The sequence below is a fragment of the Hypomesus transpacificus genome, unplaced genomic scaffold (genome assembly GCF_021917145.1).
Source record: "Hypomesus transpacificus isolate Combined female unplaced genomic scaffold, fHypTra1 scaffold_133, whole genome shotgun sequence".
Lineage (NCBI taxonomy): Eukaryota > Metazoa > Chordata > Actinopteri > Osmeriformes > Osmeridae > Hypomesus > Hypomesus transpacificus.
In genome coordinates, this window is record NW_025813709.1 from 485,727 (window position 1) to 508,443 (window position 22,717).

Sequence of the window (22,717 nt, forward strand, 5' to 3'; positions counted from 1 at the left end):
CACCTTTAGAGTCAGGTCAATAAGATAGAACGAAACTTTTCAGGACGAGACATTCATTATATATTGAGCAAAGAGAAATGCACAGGTCATAATAAAGCGGTCACGAATGTTTTCAATGTGTGATTTTATTGTGTGTATTTAAAATAGTTTCATTGTAACAAAAAGAAAGATTAGTTCATCGTTTACGTTGTTGACTCTTTCTTGAATGTAGCCTAATAAGGTTGTGCTCAAAGATATTGTCTGATTTAATCATGCATGGAGGCTCAAATTATAACAAACAGCATCCCCGCGATTTGCCAGACACTTCACATAGAAATGTTTTTAAAGTGTAAAAATGCTTCACGTAATGTGTTATTTCAATAAGTCTGAAAATACATTATCATGTAGCTAGGATTTACTTGAGCACAATTACACAATCACAAACTGGAATCTTCTTCCGGTGAAACGCTAATCTTCTACGCCAAGTAACGCGTGTCTTCAGAAGAGAGCGCTCTCTGTCAACGGATGCTTGACGCGGCACTCGCGAGATTTCACTTCTGCCCAAACAGCTTCCTCTTCCTGGGGTCGGCGCGTGTGTCGCTTGGTCTGCTCGCCAGTGCTTTTTTCGGTGTTTCTGAGAGCTGCCGTAGTAGGGATGATGATGATGGCGGAGCTGGTGCAGGGACAGGCCGCGGTGGCTCAGCCTGGAACGAAAGCGGATGGCTTCGCTGACGCTTTACACCGGGCTCGACAGGTAATACATTTCACCGATGAGTCACTGATAAATTTCAGACGACAAACGAGCAAGACATTTCGGCGTGGTGGCGGAGTGCACTTTTTTTAACCAGCGTACACCCATACCCCCATACCCCCCCCTCCCCCCTTCACTCGAAAAAAACACAGTCCTCCTGTAAGCACAGCTAGCAGGCTAGCGAACAAGCCATACGGTCCCATTGCTAAGACTCCCAGCATTGCTGTGCGTGCAGATTAGAGAATGCGGGCCAATAACACTCCATAAACAGTCCCAAGATCAAGTCAACAGTTAGGCAAAACAATACTGACGTAACTGAAGCGTAACTTGCGTGATATAGAAGTGAAGGAAACTTTAAAAAACTAGGCACAGCAACAACCTGCAACCTGTTGTAAAGCCTCAGAAGTTAAAGCTAGCTAGTTAGCTGTAGCTCGCTAGCCAGCACGAGCTGATGCATCCAGCTAGGATGACCAGTTGTGGTTGTGGCCTAGTTCGTGGCGAAGCCAGTCTAACAGCTGATTTCAACCACGCTGTCAAAAGTTAGTTAGCTAGCTAGCTAGCTGTCAACCAAATCCGGCTATTTAACTTGTATCTGTTATTTTGTTTGCCAGGAAAAAAAGAACATTCTGAGTAAAGTAATGTCGGTCACCCAGGATAAGTGTTACTGCCTACTCACTTGGCTGCTATGTAGCACTAGCTAGGTAGCATAGCTACTGTGGTAATCCCAAGAATCCTGTTACAAGCTAGCTAGCTTCCAGAGCTAGTTTGGGTTGGCATCTTTGACTTTTAGCAAGCTGTCGAACGTTGGTGGCGTTTTTAATTAGTTTATTATAATAGTAGGTCGTATTAGCAATTTATAACATTGTTTACTAAGATAGCTAGCTTGATTTGTAACGTATTCAAATTCTACTTTCAATTTCGTCTACATTAGCAACAAGTCTTGCCTACAGTAGACAGACGTTAGCTAGCTTTTGTAGCTAGCTAATTCTTCGTCTTGCGGAAGGACTTGAGTGGAACGTTGTCAGAGCAAACATGTAGTATACCCGCATTGTTACAGCAAATTCCTTGTGCTAAAATAACTAGTTCATTGACAGCTGGTCAGTCTTACTCGCTGTCCTAAAACGTTAGCCAGTTATGCATTTAGCTGGATAACGAGCTCAACTTTTTAAAGTCGACGTAAAATGTCCATATGGATTTAGGGCAGGCAGTGAGCACGAAGCAGTGTAAAATGGAGCCATTTTTAAACCACGGACACTTCTCACAATATCCTGTGTCTAGACCCCATACCCAATCATATCTTTCAATTCTTGCACCATTTTCACCTCTCCATAATGTCTGGTTTGAAGACCATGTGCCCTCGCACCAAGTCTGAGAGTCTCAGCTTCATGCTCGGAGCTTGCAGTGACATGGCCAGTGGACTAGGACACAGGCTCAGATTGCCCCAGAGCCCCTGAACATTCTAGCATGTTTTGAATGCAGAGAATCCTACATTACACAGCACAGCCTCTCACACTAGTCAGTGCCTAACAATTTACGTGTTAATGATGCCTGGACTTTTTCACAGTGCTGAAACACACCTGTTTGCCGAGTCATGTCTCACCCATGTCCCCCGCCTTGTCCTGTACTCCTGAGTTGCACATCATGGAAACGATAAACCAGACTTGCAACAGGACACTAACCCAACCCTGAGGCAGTCTGTAAAGCCTTGTCTCTCGTGTTTCCCTAGACAGGCTGCAGGCCCCACTAAAACACATTCTTCTGAACAGGATGAGCATATGGCAGGAGCACATGGGAGTTGACCCCCCTCCTCCCGGGGTGCCCACCAGCCCTGTCCTCAGCTGAGCTAACCCCTGGACTGGCACCTCCTCCCAGCCCTGTCCTCAGCTGAGCTAACCCCTGGACTGGCACCTCCTCCCAGCCCTGTCCTCAGCTGAGCTAACCCCTGGACTGGCACCTCCTCCCAGCCCTGTCCTCAGCTGAGCTAACCCCTGGACTGGCACCTCCTCCCAGCCCTGTCCTCAGCTGAGCTAACCCCTGGACTGGAACCTCCTCCCAGCCCTGTCCTCAGCTGAGCTAACCCCTGGACTGGCACCTCCTCCCAGCCCTGTCCTCAGCTGAGCTAACCCCTGGACTGGCACCTCCTCCCAGCCCTGTCCTCAGCTGAGCTAACCCCTGGACTGGCACCTCCTCCCAGCCCTGTCCTCAGCTGAGCTAACCCCTGGACTGGCACCTCCTCCCAGCCCTGTCCTCAGCTGAGCTAACCCCTGGACTGGAACCTCCTCCCAGCCCTGTCCTCAGCTGAGCTAACCCCTGGACTGGCACCTCCTCCCAGCCCTGTCCTCAGCTGAGCTAACCCCTGGACTGGCACCTCCTCCCAGCCCTGTCCTCAGCTGAGCTAACCCCGGGACTGGCATCCAGGCTGCAGCGGACCAAAGGGGTTTAGTTTCCCACCTCAATACAGCATGTTCAGCTGTCTCTTCTGCTTGCCCTTTTATACTGTATGGTAGCTGAGATGGTACTTTACATGGTGCCTGGTAGCTGAGATGGTAATTTACACTGGGTCTGGTAGCTGAGATGGTACTTTACACTGGGTCTGGTAGCTGAGATGGTACTTTACACTGGGTCTGGTAGCTGAGATGGTACTTTACACTGGGTCTGGTAGCTAGTAGTAGATTTAGCTTCCAGGACAGTGTGACCAAGACCTGAGAATGGCAGCATGTGTGTTCTGGTGGTAAAGACCCCCACCTAACCACTGGCTGCAGGGACAGCTCCAGGCTGCATGTGCAGCTGCATTATTAAAGGGGGGGTTTTGACCTTAAAATAGGCCCCCTCCCTCCCAGTTATGGATTCTGGAAACTGTCTTTAACCCTCGTGCTGCCACGACGGTGGGTCACAATGACCCGAAGGCAGCACAATGTTTATTGATTCAAATTTCCTCTGATGTAGTAGTAGTACTGGTCTGTGCTAGAACTTGGGTTGCAGTGTCCTAGAATAGAGCCTGTATGTTGCATAATCTGGAGATTCTTCTATCTGGTCGTAGTAGTACCAGGTACCAAGTACTCCAGACATTTATCAGCTCCATTTTTATGAGCGCCTAGCATGTCCTTCCTGCTAGCCTACAGCTTCTCTGTGATTAATGTACTTTCACAAAACTACTATGCTTGTGATATATTACAAATTAAGGATACAATTAAATACACAACCACTTATTTTGAAAGGTGAAGTTATGTATGTTTTTTCTGGTTATTTAAGATGTGGATTCCAAGGACGGTGTATTAGTCATCAGATAAGTTTCTCTCAGGGATTGGTTGAAATCTCTCAGCCCCTCCCCTGGTTAGGGTTCCTCAGGGGGAATTCAAGCCAGCTTCTAGACTCCCCCAGCGTAACCCTCCTCACCCCCAGCTCCTCCCAGACCAGCTCCTCTCCTCCAAGACCAGCTCTAACAAGTGGCTGGTTGTCTGGTCTGACTCCCATGAGTGTGTTAACCTTGTTCTACTTTACAGCCGTCTCTGGGTGGTGATGTGCAGCGTGCGTAGCCGGCATAGGGTTAGGCCTCCCCTTCCAGGGCTAGGCCCTCCCCTGCCTTTCCAGGGCTAGGCCCTCCCCTGCCTTTCCAGGGCTAGGCCCTCCCCTGCCTTTCCAGGGCTAGGCCCTCCCCTGCCTTTCCAGGGCTAGGCCCCTCAACATTCCCTGGACGAAGTGTTTATCCCATACCACCTACCCAACCCCCCCCCCCCCCGCACCCCAGCGTATTTCGTAGGGTAACCCTCCCCCTCCTCCTTCACCAGCAGCTCAAGAGTGGAGGATGATGGTGCTGCAGGTGACTGATGTCTCTAATTGGCTGCCTGTAATTGCCGTTACTGTATCTTTACAACAAAATTACATCAATTTCTTGCCAGACTGAGATCTCAATTGAGTGTAATTTGAGTGTAACTGTATACTTCTCAAAGGGATGAGGGAGATTAGGGTGAGAGCTTGGTGCTTTTGTGTGTCGAGGTTTCAGTGCACGTCTCTCTGGAGAAGAGATAATTAGAATAGACAGGTGGCTAATTAAGACTTGAGTACTCATACTGGCTGGTTTGTCTTGGCTCCGCCCAGGTAAAATGGTTCCATAGTAATTTTTTTTTTTTTTACGTAGTTTGATGTAGGGCTGGGCGATAAATCGCTAGAAAATAACTATTGAGGTAATGACTTCCCTCGATAAGATATCGTAACATTAATTCATTTTCAATAATATCGATAATGTCAATAGAGAATAATTACGAATAGCAGTCCATTTAATTTCTGTGATGCAGCAGGAACTTGCGGAGAAATGGTAGCCTACGCCCACTAAAATATACTGAGCACCTCGAGTGGAGTAGCTAATGTTAACCGCGGAAAATGAGTCTTATTGTCGAAAACAGTGGCAGTGATAACCATGGCTAAGGAGCAACATCCAATGAAGAAATTATTGATAAAAAGGGTTCGTCTTCTTCAGTTATTTGGAAGTTGTTTGGCTTTTTGAAATCCGACAAAGAGCAGAGCAATGTTCAGTGCAAATTTTGTAGTAAACAAACAGGTGGCTACCAAGTCTGGTAATATGACAAACTGCGAATGTGGACTTCTTGTTGACCTCGACCCACGGTCTCGGTTAACAAACATTTTAACAAATCTCGGCTTACAAAGGTGTTGGTAGATCTGTCCATATTAGTTTTTTTATATAATATAACAACATGTAGGAAAATCCCAAATCAAACACGACGAATCTGGAGCAGACGGCATGTTGTCAACATCTCCAAGGCAATCACTTGCTAGGTCCGTAAATCGTTTGCGGACCTTTGGAGAGGTCTATAAACGGTTATGCGGATTTCTTAGAACATCTCTGGACCAAAAAGAACAGCGTATTGGTCCAATTATAATACTTGTATGTAAGAAACCTTTTTTACCACCTGAAGCAGAATCACTCGTAGGAACATGCAGAAAGTGTGAGTTTGCGTCAAGGTATTGATAGGTAGGCTATTGATAAAAAGCTTAAGTTATTTGACCCCAGGTACGTGCTCCCTGGCCGCAAACATTTCTCTCACACCGCTCTGCCTAAACCTTATGCCGAGTGTAGGAAAAAGTTTAGGAGGAAACTTATTTAGCTACTACTACAGATCTGTGTTCTATAGTTTAATTATTGTTATTGAATGTAAATTTAAATATCTATATCGATAATTTTTTTACCCATATCGCCCAGCCCTAGTTTGATGTGTACATGTCATGATATCTCTCCTGCCCCCAGCCCTAGTTTGATGTGTACATGTCATGATGTCTCTCCTGCACCCAGATTGCAGCCAAGATGGGAGGAGAGCAGATGCCCCACATGAACAACAACTCAGTAGTGGACCCCAGTCTCTATGGTTACGCAGCACAGAAACGCTCCATGGACGACGGAGGTAAGCTGCCCCGCAAGGTGCTGCACACACTCACACACACACACCACCTCTCACACACACACCACCTCTCACACACACACCACCTCTCACACACACTCACACACAACATTCTTTCTGGACACACCCACTTCCAAGTGCACACATACCCAAGCTTTTATTCACACAGTCTCTCAAGAACACGCACACTCTCAAGAACACACACACACTCTCAAGAACACACACACACTCTCAAGAACACACACGCACACTCTTCCGAGTGCGCACACTTTGTCAAGTGCACCGACACACTTTCAACTTCACACACTAACTGAAGAACAGACAGTCCTGTCCTGCCTGGGGTTAGGCCTGTTGGTGAGGAAACCACCCTTCCTGCAACATCCTCCTGCTGCCCACCTCGAGCGGCTGCTGGAGGGGCCAACACGCTGGATAACAGGCTAGCTAACAAGCTAGCTAACAAGCTAGCTAACAAGCTAGCATGTTAGCCGGCTGGCAAAGGTTTACAGCTAGCTAGCAGATTATCAGATAGCTAGCAGGCTAGGTTAACAGAGACCTTGTGTCAGGAGAGCTGCAGCTAACCTAATTACATAACTCTGCGGCCTCCTTCAGCCAATTAGCCCCCTCCATGTGGCAGCATACTGTCGTCAGGTGACCTGGGCCTGCATCGAGGTCAGGAGAGCATTAGCGAGCGTGCTCATTTACGACCATGACCCAGCCATCCGTTCAGAGATGTATACTAGGAACAATTATGGAATTAGCAAACGATGTACAGAGGGATTTGAACCTGCAACCTCCCAATCTGCAGTCAAATGCTCTACCCCTGGCTGCTAGATGCTGAGCTACTCTGAGGTGTGTGTGCTGGTGTTGTCCGACGTAATCAGCAGATTGTAGAATGTTGGAAATTCCTGGACAGGTTGTTTAATCATACCCCCATATATGCAACAGATTCAATCTGAGACATTCTCACAGACACATGCAAACATTTTCATACCCACAAGCTTCTTCCCTGTCTGCATGTTCTTTATGATGTAACTCTTTGTAACATGTGACACATTTAAACGTGCTTTGCTGTTTTCACTGTTGTGCTGTTAGGAGAGTGAGGGGGTGGGTCCTTGTATCAACCCTATCTTCCTTTCTGCAGCTTTTAGAGGTTTTTCGTTTTGTTTTCCTCCGGGGTTTATTCCACCTCAGTGCTTGGCCTGAAACTGGAGTCACATTGGGTACCCTATAGCCCTTTATATTCATAGCAACAGCAATCCCTTTCCAGGTCTTTACCTCAATTCATTTCTAGCAGTGAAAATAAGTGCAAACGACCATAAAATTGCGTGAGGCGTCCGTAGACATCAGGTCTGGTGTGAGCAGTCTCCTCCCCACTGACCCAGCAGACCCCCTGGATGCCTGGCTGCAGTCAAGTCACTACCAGCAGCCAGTGACCCGACCAGCACCTCTCAGAATGACTGTCTCTCACACACACGCGTCTCATTTCCATAGCAGTGTGGCACCCCGCTGTGGGTCAAACACTGACACAGTGCAGTCAGTCATCTCCATCTGCTCCCCTCTCCCCCCTACCTCCATCCATCCTTCTCCTCTCCTCTCCCCCTCCTCCTCCCTCCCTCTCCTCTCAGCCTGGTGTAGCCAGACCTGCCTCCCTCTGTTTCAGCTTGATTGACCATTCTGATTTCTCTGTTTTCCAGTAGGTAACCAGCTTGGTGGAATGGTACATCAAAGGTGAGCCCTGCATGCCTTCTGCCAGTGATGATCTGTCTTGTGGGACATTATGAGTCTGGCTGCATGTTAGCATGTCTGTCACATCCATGTTCTCAGTCAAGTATCATGTTCTCATCACCTGCACAACCATCAGAGTGGTCTTTCTGAATGTCAGGGTCACCACATTTATTTTTCTCCCTCCCTCCCCCCCTCTATCCTTCCTCCTCTCTTTCTCTCCTTTCTCTCCTCCTGCTCAGGGCTATTATGACAGAAGACTTCAAAGTGCCTGATAAGATGGTTGGATTCAGTAAGTTCACCTTTAGTTCTGTCAACTCAATTTGAACAATTGACTCAATCTCACCCTACCTACAGCAGTTGACCCGAGCTCGTTTCAAACCGGCACAAGCTTGACCTTTTCCAATCTTCCTTCTCCTTCATTGCCTCCCTCCGCTGGTCAGTCATTGGACGAGGAGGAGAACAGATAACGAGAATCCAGCTGGAGTCTGGCTGTAAGATCCAGATTGCTGCCGGTAGGTTCTGACTGAGAGCAGAGGCCCATTATCCACAGCTAGTGTTCAAGTCTAGATACCAGCAGACCACAGTAGATTCCTAGTCATCTCTGAATGTGAGGCCAGACCAGCAGGCCTGTACCTTACTCAACAGGCTCCTGTCCAGATACTGTCAGGGAGTTCTGACCGTTTGTGTGTTTGTCAACAGACAGTGGAGGCATGATGGACCGGCCCTGTACCTTGACAGGAAGCCCAGAGAGCATTGAGTAAGTATTATATTGAGCAAGTATATCTCAGCTACCAGACAGTGTAAAGTAACATCTCAGCTACCAGACACAGTGTAAAGTAACATCTCTGCTACCAGACACAGTGTAAAGTAACATCTCAGCTACCAGACAGTGTAAAGTAACATCTCAGCTACCAGACACAGTGTAAAGTAACATCTCAGCTACCAGACAGTGTAAAGTAACATCTCAGCTACCAGACACAGTGTAAAGTAACATCTCAGCTACCAGACAGTGTAAAGTAACATCTCAGCTACCAGACACAGTGTAAAGTAACATCTCTGCTACCAGACAGTGTAAAGTAACATCTCAGCTACCAGACACAGTGTAAAGTAACATCTCTGCTACCAGACACAGTGTAAAGTAACATATCTGCTACCAGACAGTGTAAAGTAACATCTCAGCTACCAGACACAGTGTAAAGTAACATCTCTGCTACCAGACAGTGTAAAGTAACATCTCAGCTACCAGACAGTGTAAAGTAACATCTCAGCTACCAGACACAGTGTAAAGTAACATCTCTGCTACCAGACAGTGTAAAGTAACATCTCAGCTACCAGACAGTGTAAAGTAACATCTTAGCTACCAGACACGGTGTATAGTAACATCTCAGGAGGGTGCAACAACGAATCGATTAATTCAATTAAATTCAATTATTAAAAGCGTTGGCAACTAATTAACTAAGTTTAGTTGAGTGCGGAGTAGAGCGGAGGTAGAAGACCATCGGAGAGACGTTGTTGAGTAACATTGTTCTGAAACACATGGCGGAGGCAGAGAAATCAGAACGACCCAAGTCATCCAAGGTGTGGTAGCATTTCACACTAAATACATCAAAACAGTGTGTTAATTGACCAAGGTGAAGTTAGTTTCATATTCGACATTCGTCTCACATTAAGAAGACGCTATTTTGCAGTGTCGGGTTAGGGACTAGGTGAAAACTACCCATACCATTTTGAAAAATGTAGACTTTTAGAAAATTATGAATATAAAACATCAAACAGATACCAGAGTATCTTAACAATGTCTGGTATACTTCCACAGCCTTTACTTATTCAATAAAGTTTCAAATAAAATTATAGAAAATCATTAATCTTTGAAAATAGCTTAATCCTTGCAAATCTAAACTTTTTTCAAATTGTGTCAAAAAATCTTAAATATACACCGGAATATTCTAATAAACTCTGGCCTACTTCCACAACCTTTAAATTTTCAATAAAGTTTTAATCAAATCTCAAATAAATTGCTCATCTCTGAAAATAAAATTAAATCCATGCTAATATTGATAACATTTTCAAAATGGCGTGCCTGTTTGTGCACACTGAAGATTTTTTGCACTGTGAATTTGCACCGTCAGTTCTGTTCTTGAATAAAGGGTTGGAAATTAATGCTTTTTAGTTTTTTTATCCGATTCATCGATTAATCGAAAAAAGAATCGACAGATTAATCGATTATAAAAATAGTTAGTTGCAGCTCTACATCTCAGCTACCAGACACAGTGTAAAGCACAATCTCAGCTACCAGACACTGTGTAAAGTACCATCTCAGCTACCAGACACAGTGTAAAGTAGCTTTTCAACTACCAAACACAGTGTAAAGTACCATCTCAGCTACCAGACAGTGTAAAGTACCATCTCAGCTACCAGACACAGTGTAAAGTACCATCTCAGCTACCAGACACAGTGTAAAGTAGCTTTTCAACTACCAAACACAGTGTAAAGTACCATCTCAGCTACCAGACACAGTGTAAAGTACCATCTCAGCTACCAGACACAGTGTAAAGTAGCATCTCAGCTACCAGACACAGTGTAAAGTACCATCTCAGCTACCAGACACAGTGTAAAGTAACATCTCAGCTACCAGACACAGTGCAAAGTAACATCTCAGCTACCAGACACAGTGTAAAGTAACATCTCAGCTACCAGACACAGTGTAAAGTAACATCTCAGCTACCAGACACAGTGTAAAGTACCATCTCAGCTACCAGACACAGTGTAAAGTACCATCTATGCTACCAGGCAGTAGTTCCACTTGTTGACACTAGGAGAGGGTGTGTGTGTGAACAGGCAGGCTAAGCGTCTCCTCAGCCAGATTGTGGACCGGTGTCGGAACGGTCCGGGTTTCCATAGCGACATGGACGGCAACAGCGCCATTCAGGAGCTCCTTATCCCGGCCAGCAAGGTGGGGCTTGTGATCGGCAAGGGAGGAGACACCATCAAGCAGCTGCAGGTGTGGAGCCACTCTGACTGGGATCAGGAGATGGGGACCAAGCTCTTTAAATGAGCTGGAATAGATGGTGTTCTTCAGTCACATAATAATGTGTGTGTCCTGCAGGAGAGAACAGGGGTGAAGATGATTATGATCCAGGATGGTCCCATGCCCACTGGAGCAGACAAGCCTCTGAGAATCACTGGTGACCCCTACAAGGTTCAGGTAGGTCACCACACACACATACATACACACACTCCCTGAATACACACTCACTTCTGTGTGTGTGTGTGCATGCAGCAAGCCCGGGAGCTGGTGGTGGAGATCATCAGGGACAAGGACCAGGGAGACTTCAGGGCCGGCAGGGGGGACTTTGGAGCCAGACTGGGAGGCAGCAGTTTAGATGTAAGACCTGGATCACTCCTCACCTGTAACCCACCTGCATCAGTCCTCTCTCCGAGATGAGGACGCTGCAGTGTGCTCAGTGTGTCCTCCTCCCCCAGGTGGCCGTGCCCAGGTTTGCAGTGGGCATCGTCATCGGCAGGAACGGAGAGATGATCAAGAAGATCCAGAACGATGCTGGCGTCCGGATCCAGTTCAAACCAGGTGAGGATAACACTGTGTGTGTGTCTTACACTGTGTGTGTACGCAGGCTACACTCTGTGCCAGTAGTCTGAGAGGACCATGATCTGGCGCCATTTGAGCTCTGCTACAGCAACCCTCCCCCCGCCTGTCTCTCCCCCAGACCCCCTCTGGGCGCGCTGCTGGGACCAGCTGGGACACTTCTCCTCTACCTCTCCTCTACCCCCCCCCCCCCTCACCTGGCTGGGACACCTCTCCTCCCCCCCTCTCACCTGGCTGGGACACCTCTCCTCTACCCCCCCCCCCCCCCCCCCCCCCCCTCTCACCTGGCTGGGACACCTCTCCTCTACCCCCCCCCCCCTCTCACCTGGCTGGGACACCTCTCCTCTACCCCCCCCCCCCCTCTCACCTGGCTGGGGGTTGTATCTGTGGTACTGGTAGTGAGGTGTGTGTGTGTGTGTGTGCCACTAGTGACATGTTTCTCCCTCCAGATGATGGGATCAGTCCAGACAGGGTTGCCCAGGTGATGGGTCAGCCAGACCGCTGCCAGCACGCAGTCCACCTCATCAACGAGCTGGTCCACACAGCCCAGGTAACCCTCTCTGACCCCTACCTACCCAGTTAACCCTCTTTGACCCCTACCTGACCACACACACAGCCCAGGTAACCCTCTACGACCACACACACAGCCCAGGTAACCCTCTCTGACCCCTACCTACCCAGTTAACCCTCTTTGACCCCTACCTGACCACACACACAGCCCAGGTAACCCTCTACGACCACACACACAGCCCAGGTAACCCTCTACGACCACACACACAGCCCAGGTAACCCTCCATTACCCCTACCTACCCAGGTAACCCTCTCTGACCCCTACCTACCCAGGTAACCCTCCATGACCCCTACCTACCCAGGTAACCCTCTCTGACCCCTACCTACCCAGGTAACCCTCTCTGACCCCTACCTACCCAGGTAACCCTCTCTGACCCCTACCTACCCAGGTAACCCCGGACACCCAAGTTTGTTATTGTTAATCATGCCTGTTCTGTTCTGGTTGCATATTTAGTTTTGAATGTTGAGCCAATATTTAAACTGCTTTGATCCTTCTTCACTTTAATGAGCCATGACCCGCCTAACCCCCCTCCTCCCCCAGCCCTCCCCCGCCCAGTCTCTCTCTGCATGGCTGCCAGACAGGGCCAGTCTGGGGCCCCCTCTGCCCCCCCAGGACCCCCTTTCCCTCTGGCTGGGCCTGGCTGGGGGGGGGCTCCTCTCTCAGGTAACCAAGTCTCACCTCAGACCACTGGCTGCTGGGCCCCCCTCACCCACACAACCCCCTGGGCCCCACTTGCCCCACACATATAGATGTTGGGGGTCCCACAGGGCTGGTGGTCCACAGGGCTGGTGGTGACTGTCTCACAGGAGGAACAGGGTGGTGAGCCCAGACGTCCTGTAGACCAAGTTCAGAAGACACAGCGGGTGCTGAGGGTTCTGAATGTCAGTCTGGATTCAAGCTAAATGAAGAACATGCTGGCTGTGCCTCCAGAGGGACGACATGTTCTGCTGTCTGAGCCTCTTGTGTGTCTCCCCTCTCTCTCCCCCTTTCTCTCCCCCCCTCTCCCCCTCCCCCCAGGAGCGTGATGGGTTCGGAGGCCCCATGGGGCCTCGGGGCCGGGGGAGAGGCCGTGGCGACTGGAGCATGGCGGCCCCCGGAGGCCTGCAGGAGGGCACCTACACGATACCTGCCGACAAGTGTGGCCTGGTGATCGGAAAAGGTGAGGGGGGCTGGGTCTGGGGGGGCCGGGTCTTTAGCAGGGGGGGGGGGGGGGGGGGGGGGGGGGGCTGGGTAGGGGGGAGCAACTCCACAAAAACGACTGCTAATATTTCCTCTGCATGGTAACTGAGAGCAAAGCCCTCTGGCAGTTCATCTCGTATAGTAGACACCAGCTCACACATACCACACACATATTCACACACACACGCACACACCGCAGACCACGCATACTCACACACACACCACACACACACATCTGTAGGGTAGTTTTGAAGTTGGTCCTCCTTTAATACATGCAGTATTCAGCCTGCAGCTCTCAGACCCCCAGACTGCCTCATACAGCTCTCAGACCCCCAGACTGCCTCACACAGCTCTCTGACCCCCAGACTCTCTCACACAGCTCTCTGACCCCCAGACTGCCTCACACAGCTCTCTGACCCCCAGACTGCCTCACACAGCTCTCAGACCCCCAGACTGCCTCACACAGCTCTCAGACCCCCAGACTGCCTCACACAGCTCTCTGACCCCCAGACTGCCTCACACAGCTCTCTGACCCTCAGACTGCCTCACACAGCTCTCTGACCCCCAGACTGCATCACACAGCTCTCTGACCCCCAGACTGCCTCACACAGCTCTCAGACCCCCAGACTGCCTCACACAGCTCTCTGACCCCCAGACTGCCTCACACAGCTCTCTGACCCCCAGACTGCCTCACACAGCTCTCAGACCCCCAGACTGCCTCACACAGCTCTCAGATCCCAAGACTGCCTCACACAGCTCTCAGACCCCCAGACTGCCTCACACAGCTCTCAGACCCCCAGACTGCCTCACACAGCTCTCAGACCCCCAGACTGCCTCACACAGCTCTCAGACCCCCAGACTGCCTCACACAGCTCTCAGACCCCCAGACTGCCTCATACAGACACACGTACTTCTGATTTGTCTTTAGCCAAGTTACCAGTTTCAGCTAGCAGCTAGCATGTACTGCTGTTCAGTCTAGCCTGAGTTCTAACAAGATGTTTATTTAGTTCCGGTGGTGGTCAGCTCTACTGCCCCCTTCATCAGAGCTGTTTCTCATGGTTGTCCCGGAGAGAGAGAGGGGGGAGGGAGAAAGTGATGAGGGAAGCACAAGGTGGCCCGGCCCCCCCCGCCCCCTAGCCTCATGCATACAGCACCAGCAGCATTCAGCCTCCTCTTAAAGGCTTAATGACGGGGATAATGTGTGTAATGTGACATTAATTGTTGCCGTAGCATAATAGAGGCCCTCCATCATGAGAAGGCAGGCTGGCAGCTAATGAGCAGCATTCACATAGATAGAGTGCAGACGCTGGGTGAATGAAAAGAATTAGCTTATTGGCTATTCATACCCACTCTATTGCCAGCTATTTAAAAGTCATTGACCACTGCATTGGAAGGCCAGTGTGTGTGTGTCCAGTCCTGTGTCTGTGTGTGCCGTCCTGTGAGTGTGTGTGGTGGGGCGTGATCAGATAGGGCCCCACTACCTATGGTGAAAACACAGCAATAGAAATGTCAAGTGCCTTTTGTGCGTGTGGGACGCGGGGAAACTAATATCCCGGCCCCGCCCCCCCAGCATTAGCATATGAAGTGTCCTGGGTGGGGCGGTGCTGAGCTGGGTGTCAGCCTGTCTTACAGGACGGTGATTAATATCTTTACCATGCCAGGACCAGCCTGCTGCCCTAGCACTGAGGACACACACTCTCACCCTCACACACACACTCACCCTCACACACACACTCACCCTCACACACAGTCACACTCACTCTCACCCTCACACACGCTCTTTCACGCTCTCACCCTCACACTCACTCTCTCACCCTCACACACACTCTCACCCTCACACACACTCTCACCCTCACACACTCTCTCACCCTCACACACTCTCTCACCCTCACACACACTCACACCCTGACACACTCTCTCACCCTCACACACTCTCTCACCCTCACACACACTCTCACCCTCACACACACTCACCCTCACACACACTCTCACCCTTACACACACTCTCACCCTCAGACACACTCTCACCCTCACACACACTCTCTCACCCTCACACACACTCTCACCCTCACACACTCTCACCCTCACACACTCTCTCACCCTCACACACTCTCTCACCCTCACACACTCTCTCACCCTCACACACTCTCTCACCCTCACACACACACTCACCCTCTCACACACTCTCTCACCCTCACACACTCTCTCACCCTCACACACACTCTCACCCTCACACACGCTCTTTCACGCTCACACACTCACCCTCACGCTCTCACACACTCACTCACCCTCACCCACGCTCTCACCCTCACAGTCTCTCCCCCTCACACACTCTCTCACCCACCATGTCGACTCTCCAGAACTGATCCATGTCACAAGTCTTCATCTAAACACGTAACAGCCTGAAGGGTGTAATGTGTAGTATAGCGAAGTGTGCTGGCTAACAGTCTTGTGTTCAGACGTGGGGAAGAACGTCCTAGCTAGCGGGAAACCTGGTCTGGAGATGAAACACTGAGAGCATGGTGGTGTTGTGCTGCTGGTCCTCACCCACAGCAGTCCCTCACTCTGCCCCCCCTCACTAAACCAGGCTCATTAATGGGCCTATATGATGTGACTGCTCCAAGGCCTCAGTCCATGAAGTGAATAGTCAGGTCTTCATTTCTCTGTGCTGTTCGACCAGAGCACCTCATAATGGCTTCATTAAGCAGAAGGTTCATTTGCCTGACAAAGGCTCACCGGCCCGTGTGAGGTCTGGTGGCGGCGGGGAGAGCCTTGTCATCCTGGGGTCATCCTGGGTCGCCGTGGTGTCAGCCACCAGCGGACAGACGTGTAATTGATGTTGGGAAGAGCCCCAGGCTGTGATCCAGAGGAAGGGGAGGGAGGGAGGGGAGGAGGAAGGGAGGAAGGGGAGGAGGGAGGCCGGGTTGGTGCCTCCCCCTCCTCCCTGCGCTCTCCACAGAACACAACATGCAGCCTGGAGTGAAAGGATAAAGAGGGAGACAAAACCAGATCCCAGAAAGAGGATACGCTTTCATTTAGTCTTTTTCTCCAGACATGTTTTATTTCATCCTGCTGGTATAATCACCCCCTCCTTCCCCCTGGCCTCAGCAGCATGAGTCTTGGAGGAGAGGGGAGGGAGCAGGGATGCAGCCTCTGGGGATCGCTGGTGTTGGAGGTGGGGAGGGGAGGATATGGCGCTACGCCAACACTGACAGGATGTGACATCACAGCACATTGTAATGTCACACATCACCACCACTCCCTCTCTCTCCCTGACCCCCAGGTGGAGAGACCATCAAGAACATCAACCAGCAGTCCGGGGCTCATGTGGAGCTGCAGAGGAACCCCCCGCCCAGCACAGACCCCAGCGTCAGGGTGTTCTCTGTCCGGGGAACCCCACAGCAGATGGAGCTGGCTCGCCAGCTGATCGATGAGAAGATTGGGGTAGGTGGTCCCTCCACCAGCCGCCCTTTATTGTCAGGCCACACATTCATGAGGGCACATGTCAATGTGCAGGTGGGGGGTGGAGGGCTGGAGGGAGGTGGTGGGGGCTGGAGGGGGGGTAACAGAGGCTGACCCAGTCCAGCAGGATGTCAGCAGGTTAAACATGAAGGATCCAGCATGGAGTGAAGAGAGGCTCTGCTCCCTGACCTGGTCTGTTGGGTCATTTAACTACAAGTGTGGTCTCCCTCTCCTTTCTCTGCCCCATCCTCTCTCTCCCTTCCCCCACTCCCCCCTCTCCGCTCCCTGTCTCTCCTCTTCTCTCCAGGCATCAGGAATGGGAGGTAACAGTAGTTTTGGTCTGAACCCCTTCTCCCAGGCAGCAGCTACTCCTCATCAGAAGTGAGTAGAAACCAGAACCAAGAACACACATCTACTGACCCTGTCTAGCACACGCACATCTACTGACCCTGTCTAGCACACGCACATCTACTGACCCTGTCTAGCACACGCACATCTACTGACCCTGTCTAGCACATACATCTACTGACCCTGTCTAGCACACACACATCTACTGACCCTGTCTAGCACACACACATCTACTGACCCTGTCTAGCACACGCACATCTGCTGACCCTGTCTAGCACACACACATCTACTGACCCTGTCTAGCACACGCACATCTACTGACCCTGTCTAGCACACGCACATCTACTGACCATGTCTAGCACACGCACATCTGCTGACCCTGTCTAGCACACGCACATCTACTGACCCTGTCTAGCACACGCACATCTACTGACCCTGTCTAGCACACACACATCTACTGACCCTGTCTAGCACACACACATCTACTGACCCTGTCTAGCACACGCACATCTGCTGACCGTCTATCTGAGACCTGCTCTGGGAAATGAACGTGAATCCCTTTGTCTGGCTGTAGCGGACCCCAGACTTTCATGACTGGAGGATGGGGAACCACATATCAGACCTGGCAACCCCAGGCCCAGCAGGATCCAGGTAACCCTACTGGGGGCAGATGGGGGGCGTAGTCTGGGGAAAGGTATACCTCTCAGGGTGGTGGCATGGAAGTGTTGAGGCATGGAAGCATTTTTGACTGTGTGTGCAGGTCAGCAGAGCCAGACCCAGAGCAGTGGGCCAGACTACAGCAAGGCATGGGAGGAGTACTACAAGAAACAGAGTAAGACTCCACTACCACTACCACCTCCACTATCACTACCACCTCCACTACCACTATCACTACCACCTCCACTACCACTATCACTACCACCTCCACTATCACTACCACCTCCACTATCACTACCACCTCCACTACCACCTCCACTATCACTACCACCTCCACTATCACTACCACCTCCACTACCACCTCCACTACCACTATCACTACCACCTCCACTATCACTACCACCTCCACTACCACCTCCACTATCACTACCACCTCCACTACCACCTCCACTATCACTACCACCTCCACTACCACCTCCACTACTACTATCACTACCACCTCCACTATCACTACCACCTCCACTATCACTACCACCTCCACTACCACCTCCACTATCACTACCACCTCCACTATCACTACCACCTCCACTATCACTACCACCTCCACTACCACTACCACCTCCACTATCACTACCACCTCCACTACCACTATCACTACCACCTCCACTATCACTACCACCTCCACTATCACTACCACCTCCACTATCACTACCACCTCCACTATCACTACCACCTCCACTACCACCTCCACTACTACTATCACTACCACCTCCACTATCACTACCACCTCCACTACCACCTCCACTATCACTACCACCTCCACTATCACTACCACCTCCACTACCACCTCCACTATCACTACCACCTCCACTATCACTACCACCTCCACTATCACCACCACCTCCACTATCACCACCACCTCCACTATCACTATCACCTCCACTACCACCTCCACTATCACTACCACCTCCACTATCACTACCACCTCCACTATCACTACCACCTCCACTATCACCACCACCTCCACTATCACCACCACCTCCACTATCACCATCACCTCCACTATCACTACCACCTCCACTATCACTACCACCTCCACTATCACTACCACCTCCACTACCACCTCCACTATCACTACCACCTCCACTACCACCTCCACCTCCACTACCACTATCACTACCACCTCCACTATCACCACCACCTCCACTATCACCATCACCTCCACTACCACCTCCACTATCACCACCACCTCCACTATCACTATCACCTCCACTATCACCACCACCTCCACTATCACCACCACCTCCACTATCACCATCACCTCCACTACCACCTCCACTATCACCACCACCTCCACTATCACTATCACCTCCACTAGCACTATCACCTCCACTACCACCTCCACTATCACTACCACCTCTACTATCACTACTACCTCCACTATCACTACTACCTCCACTATCACTACCACCTCCACTATCACTACCACCTCCACTATCACCACCACCTCCACTATCACCACCACCTCCACTATCACTATCACCTCCACTAGCACTAACACCTCCACTACCACCTCCACTATCACTACCACCTCCACTATCACTACCACCTCCACTATCACCACCACCTCCACTATCACCACCACCTCCACTATCACTATCACCTCCACTACCACCTCCACTATCACTACCACCTCTACTATCACTACTACCTCCACTATCACTACTACCTCCACTATCACTACCACCTCCACTATCACCACCACCTCCACTATCACCACCACCTCCACTATCACCATCACCTCCACTACCACCTCCACTATCACCTCCACTATCACCACCACCTCCACTAACACAGTCACCTGCACCATCACCACCATCACCGTCACCTGCACCATCACCACCGTCACCTCCACCACCACTTCTCATCACCTCCTCCACCACCACCTCTCATCACCTCCTCCTCCAACACCTCTCATCACCTCCTCCACCACCACCTCTCATCACCTCCTCCTCCACCACCTCTCATCACCTCCTCCACCACCTCTCATCACCTCCTCCTCCACCACCTCTCATCACCTCCTCCTCCACCACCTCTCATCACCTCCTCCACCACCACCTCTCATCACCTCCTCCTCCACCACCTCTCATCACCTCCTCCTCCACCACCTCTCATCACCTCCTCCACCACCACCTCTCATCACCTCCTCCTCCACCACCTCTCATCACCTCCTCCTCCACCACCTCTCATCACCTCCTCCACCACCACCTCTCATCACCTCCTCCTCCACCACCTCTCATCACCTCCTCCTCCACCACCTCTCATCACCTCCTCCTCCACCACCTCTCATCACCTCCTCCTCCAACACCTCTCATCACCTCCTCCACCACCACCTCTCATCACCTCCTCCTCCACCACCTCTCACCTCCTCCTCCACCACCTCTCATCACCTCCTCCTCCACCACCTCTCATCACCTCCTCCTCCACCACCTCTCATCACCTCCTCCACCACCTCTCATCACCTCCTCCTCCACCACCTCTCATCACCTCCTCCTCCACCACCTCTCATCACCTCCTCCTCCACCACCTCTCATCACCTCCTCCTCCACCACCTCTCATCACCTCCTCCACCACCACCTCTCATCACCTCCTCCACCACCACCTCTCATCACCTCCTCCACCACCTCTCATCACCTCCTCCTCCACCACCTCTCATCACCTCCTCCTCCACCACCTCTCATCACCTCCTCCTCCACCACCTCTCATCACCTCCTCCTCCACCACCTCTCATCACCTCCTCCTCCACCACCTCTCATCACCTCCTCCACCACCACCTCTCATCACCTCCTCCACCACCACCTCTCATCACCTCCTCCACCACCACCTCTCATCACCTCCTCCACCACCACCTCTCATCACCTCCTCCTCCACCACCTCTCATCACCTCCTCCTCCACCACCTCTCATCACCTCCTCCACCACCACCTCTCATCACCTCCTCCACCACCTCTCATCACCTCCTCCTCCACCACCTCTCATCACCTCCTCCACCACCACCTCTCATCACCTCCACTTCTCCTCTGTTCCTAGGCCAGGCGGCAGGGCCGGGCTCCCAGCAGAGCTCCCCCCCGGACTACAGCGCTGCCTGGGTGGAGTACTACCGGCAGCAGGGGGCATACTACGGCCAGGGAGCCCAGCAGACACAGGCCCCTGGACTACAGGTGACACACTCCTGCCTCACGCTTACACACATGCTCTCCTGCCTCGCACACATGCTCTCCTGCCTCGCACACACACGCTCTCATGCCTCGCACACTCACACACTCTCCTGCCTCGCACACACACGCTCTCCTGCCTCGTGCACACACGATCTCCTGCCTCGTGCACACACGCTGTCCTGCCTCGCGCACACACGCTCTCCTGCCTCGCGCACACACGCGCTCTCCTGCCTCGTGCCAACACTCTTGCCTCGCTCACACACGCATGCTCTCTCCTGCCTAGTGCTCGCGCACACACTCTCCACCAGATTTGGAACTGAACTGTCATGACTGCCTGCTATGAGCTGCGTGTGTGACTTTGCTGTCTCCTGACGTGAGCTCTGTGTTTTGCAGGATAATTAGAGAGGACCTTTAGTTGAAGAGTTTTGAATCACTGGGGAGGAAAACGAACCTTTTGTAACAGAGGTTTCTAGATTTGCAACGCCTTGAAGACTTTTACTTTTTTCTTAGTGAGAAACACTAGCTGTAGAATGACTTATACAATAAAAAAAAAAGAATATTTCTAAATCAGGAACATTTAATTGTTACTAAATACTTGTGTACACCATTATTTTGAATGGACAATTTCCGGGATCCCTTTTGGACATGAGAGCCGTTTTGTTTTCTATATTTTACTTTTTGATTCAAATTAAACCGCCAAAACGAACCCCGGAGTTGTAACATTTCAGCAAACGCAATATAATCTATTTTTTCTAGTTCTGTTGCAATAAAATCGTAATTATGGGCTTAGCAGTCTTGAATAATGTTTTGTTTTGTTTTGTCATGATGTTTTAAGAATGTGTAAAAAATGTCTTTCTTTCCTTTTACATAAAGCATTTTAATTCAGTGAGATGAAACTGTGATGTTTTGTTACAGAAAAAATTATTATTTTGTTACAAAATACAAGGTGTGTTGGCAAATGGCAGTCAATTCCTAATTTAATTCCTGTTGTGCTTTGTATTCTGTTTTCCATTGTCATGTTATTGTACTCTGGTTTAAAAAAAAGGTGCAATATCTTATTTCATTTTTGAAACAAAGATGGATTCTCTAATATTTTGACGTAACTTGTAGTTCTTAGAATTTTTTTTTTTTAGGCATTTGAAAATGTAATGGATAATTTTTTTATTACAATGATCTGATGGGGTTAGGGATGTTGCATATTGTGAGTTATTTGCCTTTGCTATCTTGTAAAACTATGTATGTATGCTCAGATACTTGACTAAATACTTTATTTAAAAATATATATATATATAATTAAATCAAAGACTTTTTTTTATTTTTTCATGGAGTCATTATTGCAGGAAAACTGTCCCATGTTTTTTTGTTCTGTTTTCATACTGAAAATATTCAAAGATCGTGAATGTGTCATTTGAAATTTGATGTTGCATCTTGCTATGGACAACGATGAGATGTGTTTTATGTATGTTCTGTAACTGAATCATTCAAGACTGCTAAGCCTCGGGATTCTACCTGTGTAATAATTAATTGTAGTTTTTTATATTCTAAGTATTACGATCAAAACTGTCTTATTTGGTACCGCCCCACCGCCCCACAGTACACACTGGGGTTACGTGTACAGTCCAGCTAACTTTTTAATTCATTATTTTTCTTTCTACTTTGTGTGATCTAATATATGTATGATTGATTAGTTAAATGAATCTAGTATTAACTTCATTGCTTAATGAAAAGGGATATTATAATTTTGAAATGTTTAATTTTAGTGTTTTTTTCCTCGTGTACAGGTAACCGTGTATTAAAAACGTCAAAAGAC

The 22,717-nt window shown here is 49.9% G+C and overlaps 1 protein-coding gene across 1 annotated transcript; it reads left to right on the plus strand.

Moving 5' to 3' along the window:
• The first annotated feature begins 535 nt into the window (after nucleotides 1–535).
• fubp3 (far upstream element (FUSE) binding protein 3) lies at nucleotides 536–22,717 on the plus strand. Its single transcript, XM_047050983.1, has 18 exons — nucleotides 536–733; nucleotides 6,039–6,147; nucleotides 7,839–7,872; nucleotides 8,109–8,158; nucleotides 8,310–8,381; nucleotides 8,569–8,626; nucleotides 10,708–10,870; nucleotides 10,976–11,074; nucleotides 11,150–11,254; nucleotides 11,353–11,455; nucleotides 11,923–12,023; nucleotides 13,062–13,203; nucleotides 16,507–16,667; nucleotides 16,993–17,066; nucleotides 17,608–17,684; nucleotides 17,794–17,865; nucleotides 20,780–20,910; nucleotides 21,301–22,717. The coding sequence occupies exons 1-18, from the start codon at nucleotides 635–637 to the stop codon at nucleotides 21,307–21,309; spliced, it is 1,659 nt and encodes a 552-aa protein (XP_046906939.1). The 5' UTR covers nucleotides 536–634; the 3' UTR covers nucleotides 21,310–22,717.

Excerpts from the sequence above, each read along its gene's own strand:
- fubp3 (XM_047050983.1), top strand. The coding sequence starts at position 635 with ATGATGATGATGGCGGAGCTGGTGCAGGGACAGGCCGCGGTGGCTCAG. Across the intron at positions 11,255-11,352 it reads TGGGAGGCAGCAGTTTAGAT|GTGGCCGTGCCCAGGTTTGC; the intron begins GTAAGACCTGGA and ends CTCCTCCCCCAG. Across the intron at positions 17,685-17,793 it reads CCAGGCCCAGCAGGATCCAG|GTCAGCAGAGCCAGACCCAG; the intron begins GTAACCCTACTG and ends CTGTGTGTGCAG.